At 45.5% G+C, this 16413-nt stretch overlaps 1 protein-coding gene across 2 annotated transcripts in view; it reads left to right on the forward strand.

The window, feature by feature from the left end:
• Positions 1-15898, forward strand: part of XPNPEP3 (X-prolyl aminopeptidase 3) — a 42280-nt gene extending 26382 nt beyond the window's left edge. For both annotated transcript variants that reach the window (XM_080659700.1, XM_080659701.1), the window contains 4 exons: positions 3722-3807; positions 7553-7733; positions 8793-8913; positions 11684-15898. In XM_080659700.1, the coding sequence (XP_080515826.1) occupies positions 3722-3807; positions 7553-7733; positions 8793-8913; positions 11684-11850 (555 nt within the window). In that variant the 3' untranslated portion in view covers positions 11851-15898. The remainder of the gene's footprint in view (positions 1-3721; positions 3808-7552; positions 7734-8792; positions 8914-11683) is intronic.
• Positions 15899-16413: the final 515 nt, after the last annotated feature.

Genomic DNA, 16413 nt, shown 5'->3' on the forward strand with positions numbered 1-16413 from the left:
CCCTCAGGTCACTAACTGGTATCCTACATCTTTTGTCATTTCCTTGATTTTTTTTAAATACTTGTATTAAATGTGCATAATAAGCAATATTATTATGTACATGTAATACATAATACTTGCTTATGAAGAATACAAATTTATATGTATTATTTTATTTTACTCATAAGTGTATGATAATATTAGTTGTTTTCTAATAGTAAATTTATTCTACCATTTTGCTAGAAATAAAACCACATGATTCTTCAAAGTTACTGTTACTATATATGCATTCCTTTGATCATTGCAGTGTGCCAGGTTCCGTGTTTATTTAGATGCGAATAAGTTATGCCCAGTAACATGACATGTAGTAAGATAGAGATGTATCCAAAGTTTTCTTCTTCCCCCACATGCATTTTGATGGGGAGCAGAAAGGGAAGTAACATTCTAAAGTTAAATGGTTAAGCCCTAGCCAGTTTTTCTCAGTGGATAGAGCATCGGCCTGCGGACCAAAGGGTCCTGAGTTCAATTCTGGTCAAGGGCACGTGCCTTGGTTGCAGGTTTCTCCCCAGCCCAGGCCCTAGTGGGGCTCATGCAGGAAGCAACCAATTGATGTGTTTCTCTCACATCGATGTTTCTGTCTCTCTTTCCCTCTCTCTTCCACTCTCCCTAAAAAAATATAAATAGTTAAATGGTTGAGAGTAATTGTATTTTAATAAGACTCTAGATCAGCCTTGGGCAAACTACGGCCCGCAGGCCAGATCCGGCTTTTCTATCCGGTTCTCTTGCTCTCCCCTCTGCTCCTTTACTTTGAATTTATATTAATTTACACAAACACTCCATCCATGCTTTTGTTCCGGCCCTCCGGTCCAGTTTAGGAACCCATTGTGGCCCTCGAGTCAAAAAGTTTGCCCACCCCTGCTCTAGATAAAATACTTATCTAAGGTTATGTTAATTAATAGTGATAGTGATAATGGTAACATTATGATGTGCTGATGTTTGCACCTAGTAATTCAAACCCAAGCAGGTTCCAGGGCCAATGCACTTAACCACTATGCAATGGTACCTTCCTATTTTTTTTTTTATTAAAAAAACTTTTTTATTGATTGATTGATTTTTAGAGAGAGTGAGGAAGGGAGAGAGAGAAAAAAACATCCACTTGTCCACTTGTTATTCCACTTATTTATGCATTCATTGTTTGATTCTTGTATGTACCCTGACTGGGGATTGAACCTGCAACCTTGGCATATCAGGACAATATCTAACCAACTGTGCTACCTGGCCAGAGTGCAATGGCACCTTTCTTAAGCCAATGTGAGTTAATTTGAAACATTTAGATGCTGTTTCTTTTTTTTTTTCTTTTCTTAATCTTCACTGGAGGTTATTTTTCCATTGATTTTTTTTTATTATTTTTTTAAAATATATATTTTATTGATTTTTCACAGAGAGGAAGGAAGAGGAAGAAAGAGTTAGAAACATCGATGAGAGAGAAACATCAATCAGCTGCCTCCTGCACACCCCCTGCGGGGGCATGCCCACAACCAAGGTACATGCCCTTGACCGGAATCGAACCTGGGACCCTTGTGTCCGCAGACCAACGCTCTATCCACTGAGCCAAACCAGTTAGGGCTTTTCATTGATTTTTAGAGAGAGGGAGAGACAGAGAGAAGCATCAATGTGAGAGAGACACATCGATTGGTTGCCTCCTTCATGCACCCTGACCAGGGCCGGGGAACCTACAACCAAGGTACATGCCCTTGACCAGAATCGAATCCGGAACCCTTCACTCTGCAGGCCCAATGCTCTAGCCACTGAGCCATACTGGCTAGGGCCGTTTCTTTTGAGAAGGAACCAGAGAGGATTAGACTTTTTTAAATTAGAGCTTTTAAAACCTATCCTATCTAATAAAAGAGTAATATGCAAATTGACCGTACCTCCGCTACACCCACAAGCCATGCCCACAAGCCAATCAGGATCGAATATGCAAATCCAACCAAGATGGCTGCGGCCACAGAGAGCAGGAGGGAGGCTTGGGTTTCCCCGGCGATGGAGGAAGCCAAGCTTTCCACACACCCTGGCCAGCCCAAGCCTCCACTCAATGCTACAAAGTTTTAATGATAGAAGATAAATAAATCCCAACAAAAATGGAGGCAGCCACGGAGCTGGAGAGAGCAGGAGGCTAGGGTTGCCCCTGGCAATGGAGGAAGCCAAGCTTCTGCAGCCCTGGCCTGCTTTGGCCTCCGCTTAAGGCTACAAAGTTTCAATTATAGAAGATAAATAAATCCCAACAGAGATGGCTGCCGCCACGGAGCAAGTGGAAGGCTTGATTCCGCTCCAGGCTACAAACTTTCAATTGTAGAAGATAAATAAATCCCAGATACCAGGGCCTCCGCTTGAGTCGCCAGGGGGAGTAGCCAGCCTGCAAACCACCACAGGCCCCTCGCCCAGGCCGCCCCACGCCCCAAGGGAACCTCCACCCTGATCTAGGACACCCTTCAGGGCAAACCAGCTGGCCCCCACCCGTGCACCAGGCCTTTATCCTATCTAATAAAAGAGTAATATGCAGATTGACCATCACTCCAACACACAAGATGGCTGCCCCCATGTGGTCAAAGATCCTGCCCCCATGTGGACACAAGATGGCCACCACAAGATGGCCAGCAGGGGAGGGCAGTTGGGAGGGATCAGGTCTGCAAGGGAGGGCAGTTGTGGGCGATCAGGCCAGCAGGGGAGGGCAGTTGGGAGGGACCAGGCCTGCAAGGGAGGGCAGTTGGGGGCAATCAAGCCTGTAGGGGAGGGCAGTTAGGGGCGACCAGGCTGGCAGAGGAGGGAAGTTGGGGGCGACCGGGCCTGCAGGGAACGGCAGTTGGGGGGGACCCAGGCCTGCAGGGGAGAGCAGTTGGGGGGGACCAGGCCTGCAGGAGAGGGCAGTTAGGGGTGACCAGGCCTGCAGGGGAGGGCAGTTAGGGCAAACAGGCTGGCAGGGGAGTGGTTAGGGGGTGATCAGGCTGGCAGGCAGAAGCAGTTAGGGGCAATCAGGAAGGCAGGCAGAAGCAGTTAGGGGCAATCAGGAAGGCAGGCAGGCAAGCAGTTGGGAGCCAGCAGTCCCGGATTGTGAGAGGATCCGGTGGGATCAGGCCTAAATGGGTAGTCGGACATCCCTCGAGGGGTCCCAGATTGGAGAGGGTACAGGCTGGGCTGAGGGACACCACCACCCCCCCCCCGGGCATGAATTTTGTGCACCAGGCCTCTAGTCCTATGTATATAAAAGCCTAAGCCACCGGCCGATATGCTGACCGTCCGGCAGCTATGATGTGCAATGACCACCAGGAGGCAGACACTCCGACCGGTAGCTATGATGTGCACTGACCACCAGGGGGCAGACGCTCAACGCAGGAGCTGCTGAGCTGCCGTGACTTGGCAGCTGCAGTTCTTAGGTAACACACCCAGAACCAGAGAGGAGGGAGCCCGATTCTGGGACCCCTCAGGGGATGTGGGAGAGCCGGTTTTGGCCCAATTCCCACAGGCCAGGCCAAGGAACCCCACCCATGCACAAATCCATGCTCCAGGCCTCTAGTGTGTGTGTGTGTATGTATGTGTGTGTGTGTGTGTGTGTGTGTGTGTGTGTGTGTGTGTGTGTATATATATATATATAACATGAAAGGCACAAAGGGCTTAAGTTAAAAGTAGAAACAACTGACAATCCAGGGGTCACCGACTCTGACCTATTTTGCTTTTTTTCCAGGATGGGGAAATGGTGCTACTGGATGGAGGTTGTGAATCTTCTTGCTATGTGAGTGACATCACCCGTACCTGGCCTGTCAATGGCAGGTACGTCTTCTACAGATCCCACTGCTTCTCTGGAGAGTGGTTATATTTGGAATAAATGGCTAACGACATAGACAGGTCCCCTTTAGTTCAGGTTAACTGCCTTTGCAAAGCTCCTGATTTTTTCTTTTTAATATTTTTTTATTGATTTCAGAGAGGAAGGGAGAGGGAGAGAGAGACAGAAACAACAATGATGAGAAAGAATCATTGATCATTGCCTCCTGTACACCCCATGCTGGGGACCAAGCCTGCAACCCGGGCATGTGCCCTGACCAGGAATTGAACCGTGACTCCTGGTTCATAGGTTTTGACGCTCAACCCCTGAGCTACGCCGGCTGGGTGCCCCTGATTATTTTTTAAAGACTGTTTAGTCATCATCACAGGATCAGGTACCTAGAAACACCTAGTTAACATTCACATACATACATATATGTGTGTATACATGTATGTAGGTTGGTAGGTAGATTGATTGATAATGATTGATGCATTTAAGGAATTGACTCACGCATTTGTAGGGCAGGCTGGAAACTCACGCAAAAGTTGATGTTGCAGTCTTGAGGCAGAATTCTTTCTCCAGTATACAAGGCAGTTCTGGCACTTGAATTCATTTAGTATAGGATACCTTATGGCCCATGTTTCAGCCAACCAACCAAATAAACTGTTGGCGCCTTTTTGAACCCTTGAGCTATAACATTGAATCTAGAATCTCTGCTTTGTGGATATACACTGAGTGGCCAGATTATTATGATCTCTGAATGCATAATAATCTGGCCACTCAGTGTACATACATATATATACATATATATTAGAGGCCCAGTGCATGAATTTGTGCATGGGTGGGGTCTGGCCAGCCTGGCCACGGGGAGGGGACATGGGCGATTGACCGGCCTGCCTGCTGGTCGAACTCCTGGTCAAGGGGACAATTTGCATATTAGCCTTTTATTATATAGGATATATACTGAGTGGCCAGATTATTATGCGTTCAGAGATCATAATAATCTGTCCACTCAGTGTATATCAATAAATTCAGCCTGATTCAACTTTGTGTTCCTTCCACTTATCCCACACATTACTATCCATTTCCACACACATTCTCAGATTTTTATCTATATAAGTAGGAAAAATCATGCAGTTCTCTTTGGATTATCATGTACTTCCTTGTCGGTCACATTTTGTACCTAACCTTTTGGGGCCTGCTAGGAGTACAATCTAGTTAAAAGTCCAGAGGCAAGCCCTAGTTGGTTTGGCTCAGTGGATAGAGCGTCGGCCTGCGGACTGAAAGGTCCCGGGTTCGATTCCGGTCAAGGGCATGTACCTTGGTTGCGGGCACATCCTCAGTGGGAGGTGTGCAGGAGGCAGCTGATCGATGTTTCTCTCTCATCGATGTTTCTAGCTCTCTATCCCTCTCCCTTCCTCTCTGTGAAATATCAATAAAATATATTAAAAAAAAAAAATATTTCTCTCTCATCGATGTTTCTAATTCTCTATCCCTCTCCCTTCCTCTCTGTAAAAAATCAATAAAATATATTTAAAAAAAAAATCCAGAGGCAAGTACCAAGGCAACTACCTAAGGGGAGAACCTGTAGGTTCTCAGTCCAAACTAGATTAGTCTCAGATGGTGTTAGAAGGGCTGCTTCTGCCAGCAAAGAAGACTCAACAGAATTTAGGGGGTCAGTGTCCCTAGCTTCATCAGGATCGTTCAGAATTGCACAGCTCAGATTTGTGCATTCCAGTGTATGTAAAATTTACATTTAAAAAAGCTTTAAAAATATGTACTAGTACTGTGGTGGCATGGAGTATGGGTATAAACATAATGTTGATAAATTTGAACCTGGGAGTTGGGTATGTACATGCTCATTATAGCATTATATTTTTATATTTAAATATTATCAGACATTTATTTTTTTTTATATATTTTTATTGATTTCAGAGAGGAAGGGAAAGGGAGAGAGAAACATCAATGATGAGAATCATTGATCTGCTGCTTCCTGCATGCCCCACACTGGGGATCGAGCCCACAACCTGGGAATGTGCCCTGACCGGAATCAAACCGTGACCTCCTGTGTCATAGGTCTATGCTCAACCACTGAACCATGCTGGTTGGTCATTAGCAGACATTTAGATTGTATCTATCCTATGTAATAAAAGGGTAATATGCAAACCGACCAAACGGCGGAATGACTAGTTGCTATGATGCGCACTGACCACCAGGGGGCAGACGCTCAATGCAGGAGCTGCCCCTGGTAGTCAGTGTGCTCCCACGGAAGCCGGGCTCACGGCTAGCGAATGCAGCGGTGGTGGTGGGAGCCTCTCCCACCTCCGTGGCAGTGCTAAGGATGTCTGACTGCCGGGAGCGGGCCTAAGCTGTCGGTCGAACATCCCCTGAGGGCTCCTGGACTGCGAGAGGGCGCAGGCCAGGCTGAGGGCCCCCCCCCGCCAAGTGCATAGTCTGGTGGTCAGCTCATAGACCCTGAGAGCTGATTCAATTTCGTGCACTGGGCCTCTAGTTATAATTATAAAAAAATATTATAGTGAACATTTTTGTACATACAGCTTTTTTTGAATTTCTAATATTTTCTTAGGATGGATTCTTAGAGCAGAATTACAAGCTCAGATTTTATGAGCACCTTTGAAGGCCTTTGACTTCATTGGCTGTCTTACTTTATGGGAGTGGAAAATAGTACATGGAACTACATATCATATACCACCTCATTTTAATTTTTTCCCATTTTTCCCCATGATTGCTGAAGAAATTATTCCAAGGACACCTAGAAACTAGTAAATTACTAGTAACCGAAGTATTGACTAGCTTATCCCATGACATAGCTTTGCCTCTAAGAAATAGATCCCTAAGCTTTTTTTTTTAATGGTAAAAAATGGAAAGGATCAAGAATGACCTGGTCTGGCCCTCTGACTGCATTCAGGACTGGGTGCATCCTCTAGCCTCACCTCATGTATGTCTGCTGACTGTCTGAAGGACTGTTTCTGCCCCAGTTTGAAGGGTTATTGCTCTTCCTGTTGAGCATCTAGGGTATGATTAAGGTCCTGTCAGTAATGCTATGTTGGTATGATTAAACATCTACAATGCCTCATCATCATCGCCTTGGAGTTTTTCTAATGAAACTGAGAAGCAACTGTTAAACAAAACATAATCCCACAGCTGAACATTTTTTGCTTGCTTTTTTAAAAGAAAGGGTTTATTGGGCCATGCTGCTAGCCAGCAAAGGACCAGGTCCTGGGGCATGAAGTCTAAACCACTAGCAGCAGGGCTTGGTGGAGAAGGCAGTACGTTCGCCATCCTAGAGTTGACGGGCGCTTTTACACATTATGTTTTGGGGAAGAGAGGTAAGTTGTTTTGAAAGAACTTACATTGGCTATAGATAAGGGTTGGGGGGTGTGCAGGAGGGCGTTTTAGGATAGGAGCACGGTCTGGAAAAGAAATATTTACTTCTTTTGATTGGTTGCAGGCAGCAGCCCTGAAAGTTCATGCACATGCTGGCTGCCGTGGTGGCTGGTGGTCAGCTCATAGACCCTGAGAGCTGATTCAGAGCTCTCACATGCATCCAAATGTGAGCGGTTTTTGTTAGTTGGCACGATGCCATTAACTGGTTAACTATTCCTGTCCCTTCCTCTCACTCTCCCACTGCTGTAATTTGATTTATAACATCTCAGAATTATTTTCTTGTCACAAACTTCCTGCTATATCAGTCAGTTCCAAATTTGCGATCTTTGGTTTTCCTGTCCCCAGGTTTACGGCACCTCAAGCAGAACTCTACGAAGCTGTTCTAGAGACCCAGAGAGATTGTCTGACTCTCTGCTCCCCCGGAACAAGCTTGGAAAACATCTACAGCATGATGCTGACCCTGATAGGGCAGAAGCTTAAAGAGTTGGGGTTCCTGAAGAACATTAAGGAGAATAATGCCTTCAGGGTACCGCACTTCTTTTGACTCACTTCTCAAGAACACCTTACATGCTGCTCAGTTTTTATGTAAAGCTAATTAGATTTAGAAATGGTCTTTGTGATTCTTCATCTATAAAAGGGATTTACATTGAACCGGGATTACAACAAAGGGAGTCAGTACTTATTTCTCCCAGAAGGTGGCAGCACATTCTGGTTCATTGCATACTGCATAGTGCGGGACTAGCTCAGTCGTCAGAAGACATAAAATGAAGTCTGGTGCAGAGGGGGGGAAAGGACACAAAAAGGAGGAGAGGTTAACTCTTGATTCTTTTGGGGTAGTTTTGAAAAGGTAGAGGTCGAAGGGGAGGGTGTTTGTTGCTTCAGTGACACTGTTGAGACTTTAACAGTGTCCTCAAGGGCATGTCTTTAGTGAATTTCATCTACATCCAAATGTAATGGTATTCAGTAAAAATGTAAAGCCTCGGCTTTAAATTAAAATGCCGGGTGGTCAAGCCAAACAGACCATTAAGGCATCGCCCATCTCCAAGGTTAGGCTGCTAGGGTTTCTTTTATCGATAGGAAAGAAGTTATAAATTCCTCCTGCTCAGGCCAGCAAATCTTTAATTAATGGATAGAAACATCCAGGCCAGTAAATGCCTAGTAATTGCAGTGTTACTTGATGTTTCAGCCTGCTCCACAAGTTGCTGTGAGATTCTTGGGGTCTCCAGAGTAGACTTCCTGAGAGGGATGTGTGAATGTTGAAAAGAGAGCTATTCTAACATAATCACCCTCCTTCAAGAAAAGAGATTTTCATTAGCCACAGTCATTACTGGGCTTACCCAAGTCAGCATGTGTGTAGTATATTAAATACTGGGAATGGAAATGTGGATTAGTTAGAATGCATCGGCAGAATTTTATTCGAGAGGTGGCAGTGATCAGGTCTCTTTGTCAGTAGCCTAGGGACAGATTAAACATAGTGGCAGAACCATGGGGGAGCTGTTAACACCTATCTCGCTGACTTATACATGCCCGACTTCCCCTCAAGGGGCCATTGCTCTAATAATAATGTGGCAATTAACTTTTCCAGGCTGCTCGAAAATACTGCCCTCACCACGTTGGCCATTACCTGGGGATGGATGTCCATGACACTCCAGACATGCCCCGTTCCCTCCCTCTACAGCCCGGCATGGTGATCACAGTGGAGCCAGGTAAGGGGATAGGGAGCATTAGCAGCCTCGCCCCTTGGGACATGTAATGTTGTCAGGTAGAAAGGTAAACACCATGGTGAGGGTGAAGATTGATATGGCAGGAGTCAGTTTTAAATACTGATGCTGGTTTTGTAATGAAAACAGATCTCATTCTTAGATTTCAAGTGTTTTTATCTCTAAGAAATTATAGCTGGGACACGTCTTTCATACCACCTTTTGAATCCAGGTAAACGTTACTCTCTAGCCTTGCATACCACTTAGTCCAATCTAGTCAGTATGTGGGTGCTTCCTTAGACTTTGAGTACCAAATTCTTTGCTGACCTTTTCTTTCTTTTTTCTTTTTTTAAATATTTTATTGATTTTTTACAGATAGTAGGGGAGAGGGATAGAGAGTTAGAAACATCGATCAGCTGCCTCCTGCACACCCCTTACTGGGGATGTGCCTGCAACTAAGGTACATGCCTGTGACTGGAATCGAACCTGGGACCTTTCAGTTCACAGGCCAACGCTCTATCCACTCAGCCAAATGGGTCAGGGCTGACCTTTTCTTTTTATCACAGAGCAGAAGGTGAATCTGTTTGACTTCATGATTAAAGAGGGTACCTTGGGCTCTTAGAATTTTCCAAATGTTTATTAAAGTCTTTTTATTTTTTTTTTACTTTACATTTATGGCTTATTGAGAAGGCTTATTTGAGTATTTCTACAGCTTCTGGTTTTTCAGGCTAATCTAAATAAGTGATATTTAAATATGTTTTCAAATACCTATGTCTTTATTTTAGCAAAGTTCCCTTTTTCCAGGGGACTATTAGGCAAAGAAAGAATACATTTATATAATCTACTGGTTCCTAGCATATGCTGACATACTCACAGTTTAAGTAACTTTAGTGGCCTGCTTGAGCCACTAGAATGTGACAGAATCATAATCAGCATTACCATATGGAGCCTGTAGTCTACTATCCTATCTAATCTAATAAAAGAGTAACATGCAGATTAACCATCACTCTGCTACACCCACAAGCCAGTCAGGAGCGAATATGCAAATAAATCCAACCAAGATGGCTGCGGCCACAGAGAGCAGGAGGGAGGCTTGGGTGTCCCTGGCAATGGGGGAAGCCAAGCTTTCCGCCTGCCCTTGCTGGCCTAGGCCTCCACTTAAGTCTACAAAGTTTCAATTATAGAGGATACATAAATCCCAACAGAAATGGCTGCTGCCATGGAGCAAGCAGAAGGCTTGGCTCCACTCCAGGCTACAAAGTTTCAATTGTAGAAGATAAATAAATCCCAGATACCAGGGCCTCCGCTTGGGTCGCCAGGGGGCATGGCCGGCCTGCAAACCACCACAGGCCCCTCGCCCAGGCCGCCCCACGCCCCAAGGGAACCCCCACCCTGATCCGGGACACCCTTCAGGGCAAACCAGCTGGCCCCCACCCGTGCACCAGGCCTCTATCCTATCTAATAAAAGAGTAATATGCAGATTGACCATCACTCCAACACACAAGATGGCTGCCCCCATGTGGTCAAAGATCCTGCCCCCATGTGGACACAAGATGGCCAGCAGGGGAGGGCAGTTGGGAGGAACCAGGCCTGCAAGGGAGGGCAGTTGTGGGTGATCAGGCCAGCAGGGGAGGGCAGTTGGGCGGGACCAGGCCTTCAAGGGAGGGCAGTTGGGGGCGATCAGTCCTGCAAGGGAGGGCAGTTAGGGGTGACCCGGCCAATAGAGGAGGGAAGTTGGGGGCGACTGGGCCTGCAGGGAAGGGCAGTTGGGGGGGACCCAGGCCTGCAGGGGAGAGCAGTTGGGGGGGACCAGGCCTGCAGGGGAGCAGTTAGGGATCAATCAGGCTGGCAGGGGCGTGGTAAGGGGGTGATCAGGCTGGCAGACAGAAGCGGTTAGGGGCAATCAGGAAGGCAGGCAGGCAAGGAGTTGGGAGCCAGCAGTCCTGGATTGTGAGAGGGATGTCCGACTGCCCATTTAGGCCTGATCCAACCAGGAATTTCATGCACCGGGCCTCTAGTATGCTAACGATAAGGCTGCTCAACCACTCGCTATGACATGCATTGACCACCAGGGGGCAGACAGTCGACCGGTCGACCAGTCACTATGACGTGCACTGACCACCAGGGAGCAGATGCTCTGACTGGTAGGTTAGCTTGCTACTGGGGTCCAGCCGATTGGGACTGAGCGAGATGGGCCCGACGCGCCCTGGAGTCCCTCCCTAGCCCGATCATGCACGGGTGGGGTTCCTCAGCCTGGCCTGCTCCCTCTCACAATCCAGGACCCCAGGGAGCCAGTTTCAGCCTGATCCCGCAAGCCACTCCCCATGGGAGGTTGCCAGACCCAGGGCTCATGGCTGGCAAATGCTGCTGCGGCACCGCAAGCCTCTCCCGGTCAGGACTGATTGGGCACGAGCCCATGGTAGGCACAGTGGGGCCGAGATGAGTAGGAGCAGCAGGTAGGAGCTGCAGGTGGACTGCAGGTTTTGGCCCGAGCCTTGCAGGCCACCCAGAGGGTCCCCACCCATTCACGAATTCGTGCACTGGGCCTGTAGTACAAAATAACTATAATAATAGTTATAATAATGATAGTCAACATTTATTGACCATTATACTAGACACTTTTATCTGTATTATCTCATTTAATCTCCATGACTCTAGGTGGATACTGTTAAGATCCTAGTTTTACAGATGGATTGTAACACAGGTTAACTTACTTGCCCCAAATCATCCAGTTACTGCCATTTATGAACATCACATTCTTTTTCCTACTTCTCAGGCATTTATATCCCAGAGGATGACAGAGATGCCCCAGAGAAGTTTCGTGGTCTTGGTGTACGGATTGAGGATGATGTAGTGGTGACGCAGGACTCACCTCTCATCCTTTCTGCAGATTGTCCCAAAGAGATCAGCGACATCGAGCAGATCTGTAGCAGGGCCTCTTGACCCTCATTGCAGCCCACATGCACCTCAGGTTCAAGGGTGTGCACTGGCATCTGTGCACCTGAGCTTTCTGAGTGCTGTCTGTGTGGGTATGTTTATGTGTGTGTTTCACCTGGGAGTGTGGGACCTGTATGAATGTATGTAATTGTGTGCGTGGTCTTTTCTTTGTTTTAAGTAACTAGAAATCTGGAAAATTGAATTTTTGGACTGTATGTTACTGCAACTTTAGTTACATTAATTCTATAGAATTAATGGCCCAGGCAAGTTTAACTTTTAAACAGAAGGGTAGATCTTGGTTACATATGTTCATGCATTCCAGTTAACACATGTAAATATACAGAACTTCTCTCCTCTCCAGGTCTTTTCCTTGCAGTGCTTTTGCTCAGATCCAGTTAATATCATAAGATATTTGTATGATGCTTATATTACATTAAAAACCAGTGATTGTGTGAGGCCCATGTATGCCTTTCATGCTGGTGCCGACCTATTGCAGAGCCTGCACAACTGCCGGAGCCACATGAGCCTCGTGGGCACTGGGGTCCCGCAGTCCCACCATTCAGCCACCCTCCAGACTCCAGCAACAGTGTATCGAACAAAACAGCTCTGAGCCTTTCTTGCTACTTGGTTGCCTAGGGCCTGGAAAGTATTTAGATTCTTGATAAGGAAGGACATGGAAGAGAAAGAAAAGTATATATGTGTCTGCTACAGATCCAGACCTCCATCCATCTGTTCTCAGTCTAAAGATGAATCCTGTCCTAGACACCCAGGCTTCCTATGTAGATTATTAGTGCTCTGCTCCTCATAGCACATCCTTGAAGCTGCTGCTCTAGCCAAGGGCAGATCCTCTACTTACCCAGTTAAATTGGGCACTCAGTTTTCAGAGAGCTACCCTTGTTGTCGTTCTGTGATCTAGTGCTAACAAAAACAAAATATGCCTGTGCCACCAAGTGCCTAGAAACAGCCTAAGGTCCTTTTCTTTCTCTGATGTTAGCACTGGAAGCATCATACTTCTCTCAACCCAGCATTGGACACAATTATGCAAGAACTCAGTTGTACAAGTTTGCAAAGTAAACAGAGCTAGATTATTGCAGATGGTTTACTTGGGACCTTCTGTCAAAAAGGGAAGCTTTTAAGAACTAGTGTGTCCCCCTCCTAAACTTAGGAATGAGCCCAAGATGTGTAAAACATGCTGATTGTTGAAGCATAATTTTGAGGGTTTTTAAGAAAATATTTGTATTAGCAAACACAGGCTCAGGGATTAACACTCCCTGCAGTGATACAGGCTTGCCTATCTTATCAGGAAATCCCAAGGTGCAGAGCTCAAAGCAGACAGATAGACAAAGATAATATTCTAAACCAAAGTGATGGAGATCGTGTCGTGACAGCATCATTCACAAATGCTTTGCTCACCGTATCTCAGCAGCTGTGGGAAGGGGTGGCTGCACAGCTGGAGTCGTCATCCGGTGCCTGCCCTCCCTTCAACTTCTCAGTCCTATGCTACTTTCCAAAAGAAGCAGACTTAAAATGAATCCGCAGCTTGGCCTCTCACCCAGGGCCTCTGTGGCCCTCACGGCCCTTGGGTTGGGTTTCTTTTGTTCATTCCCCATCCTGAAAGAAGGTCTTTCCTTTTCTTCCTATAGATCATTTTCTGTGGTCTTCACAGTTTGAGCTAAACACTTAGGCAGCTTTTATGTACAGCAGCATACTTGGACATGAAACAGACTCCTTCCAGTTAGATTCCAGTGAAATTGTGCAGGTGTTATGAGTAGTTAGAATGGCTGTTGTGGAGTCCCTGATTCAAGAATATTGTCCTTTGAGTCCCAGATTCACCACCACAGTTAAACATTTGATTCAGAGTATGAGAACCATCATGAGATGACATAGTGAACATCTCAGAGCAGTGTCTTAGGGGCTGTCGGATATATCCAGGATCTGTGAGCAGATAATGATGCACAGTGCAGGAACCTCACCCATTCTTCGCCACACCACAGACATACCCCACATTTCCCTTCATGAAGTATAATACATACTTAATATATATACCGGGCTCTCTCCTATAATGAAAACCTTAATTTTAAAAAATCTTTCAGCCCTAGCCAGTTTGGATCAGTGGATAGAGCATCGACCTGTGGACTGAAGGGTCCCGGGTTCGATTCCGGTCAAGGGCACATGCCGGATTGCGGGCTCGATCCCCAGTAGGGGGTGTGCAGAAGACAGCCAATCAATGATTCTCTCTCATCATTGATGTTTTTATTTATCTCTCCCTCTCCCTCTCTGAAATCAATAAAAATATAGCAAAACAAAAAACTTTCAAATGTTCCACTGGGATTTTTCTCCCTGAACTGAATAGATGAGTTTGGATCCTTAACATTACCATCTAAACGAAGGAAGCATAGCTAGTACTCTCTGCCGCACACTTTGTGTTGTTTTTTGTTACTCCTGACCTCAGGATATTTTTTCCATTGATTCTTAGAGTGGAAGGGAGGGAAGGGGGAGAGAGAGAGAAACATTGATGTGAGAGAGACACATTGATCAGTTGTCTCCTGCACACACCTTGACCTGGGCTGGCCAGGTTCGGGCCTGCAACCTAGGTATATGCCCTTAACTGGGAATTGAACCCAGACCCGACGGTCCCCAGACCAACACTCCAACCCTGAGCCAAACCGGCCAGAGCTGCCGCATACTTTTATGTGTTTATTTCAGGAATTACTATTTCCCCCCATAATCAGGAAATGGACTATGGAGTAAGAATTTATCCTTCCCATAGTCATGACATCCAAGTTAGAAAGCTGCTTCTGATGGTGACTCCACGTTCTCAGTGTGGGTCTTCTTTCAAAACATTATTTTCTTACTGATTTTTTTAAGGTTGGAAAGAGAAAACTCCTAACTAACATAGACATTATATCTTAATTGAGATTAAGATCCATGAAACAGCCCTGGCTGGGTGGCTCAGTTAGTGGAGTGTCATCCTGTACATCAAAAAAATAGGGTTGCAGTTCCATTCCCAATCAGGGCACATACCTAGGTTGCAAGTTGGTCCCCAGTCGGGGCATTTACAGGAGGCAACTGATCTATGTTTCTCTTTCCCTTTCTCTCTCAAATCAATAAAAACATCTCGGGTGAAAAAATCCATGAAACAAGTTAAATTCTCATAAAGACATCATAACTAATTAAATAGAAAAATTGAGTTTAAAACAAAATTTTAAACTTATGTAACCAATGCCCTCTTAAGCTTTCTTAGTAGTAGATTACAAACATGATGCATGAGATCTGCCTCCTCCTCTCCGGTACCCATGCCAGAGGTCACAAGTAAGGCATAGTGACTGTCCCATCGGCCCATGTATGACCTCAGTCCTTTGTAGCACAGTGTTTCCAACAGTTGCTACCAATAAAACCATCGGAGTAAGACCTCTCTGCCATCCCCCCACTGGCATATAGTAGATGACAATGTGACTTGTGTGTATATGTGTGTGTGTGTGTGTGTGTGTGTGTGTGTGTGTGTGTGTGTGTTGGAAACTGAATGACAATGTGACTTGTTTGTGTGTGTGTATTGGCCCAGGATGGTGGCAGCATAAAGGACCGTGCGTGGAAGAGGTTTTTATGGTTCGGTTAATTTTTTAAACTTAAGCTGTTAGGGTTAAGTTTTAAGCCTGGGCAAATACACTTCATGGTAAAGTGTTTTATGCCCTTAGTAAGATGAGAAAGTGAATACATTGTGAAACCCTATCGTTACAGCAGAACTCCATTGTCACAAAGCTTTTGGGTTCTCCTGGCTGCTCTTCTGACCTCTGCCTCTGTATCACAGAGGAGCTTGGGGTGAGCATCACTGATGTTCGGATCAGGGGTCCCCATGAACTCAAGGCCTCTTGGGGTGTGCTCATGAGGATCTAAGAGAATTGTAGTCTTTGTGAGCATTTCTTAATGCTTTATATGACTTTTGTGCAATTATATAAATTCGATTTGGATAAAACGCTGTTACTTTTAAGGCCCTTTACATTGAAAATAGTTATTTCATTCCCCAACAAGGGAAAAGTATTTGTTACTGCCATTTAAAAAATAAATCATAAAACAATAAAAATGTATGACACGTGTATTATTTTCAAATCTAGAGTTTACTGCTTTAACTTTGAGAGTATTTTTATTTACAAAGTATTTTATTTTACAGAGTGTGCATTAACTACTGTCACAAAATCATGATAGGGCCCGGCCGGCATGGCTCAGTGTTTGAGCATCAACCTTTGAACCAGGAGGTCATGGTTTGATTCCCAGTCAGGGCACATGCCTGGGTTGTGGGCTCCATTCCCAGAGTGGGGCATGCAGGAGACAGCCAATCAATGATTTTTCTCATCCTTGATGTTTCTCTCTCTTTCTCCCTCTCCCTATTTCTCCGAAATCAATAAAAATATATTTTTAAAAAATCATTACAAAGCAGTGAGTATCACATCATAACAGAGTTACAGGGATGACATGAAGGAGGAAGGATGGGCTGCATTTGTGAAGGGAGTCGAGCCCATTGGTCAGAGAAGATACCCCATGAATTTTATAATGAAATTGCCCACATATTAT

Source organism: Plecotus auritus (genome assembly GCF_963455305.1).
Source record: "Plecotus auritus genome assembly, chromosome: 3".
Classification (NCBI taxonomy): Eukaryota; Metazoa; Chordata; class Mammalia; order Chiroptera; family Vespertilionidae; genus Plecotus; species Plecotus auritus.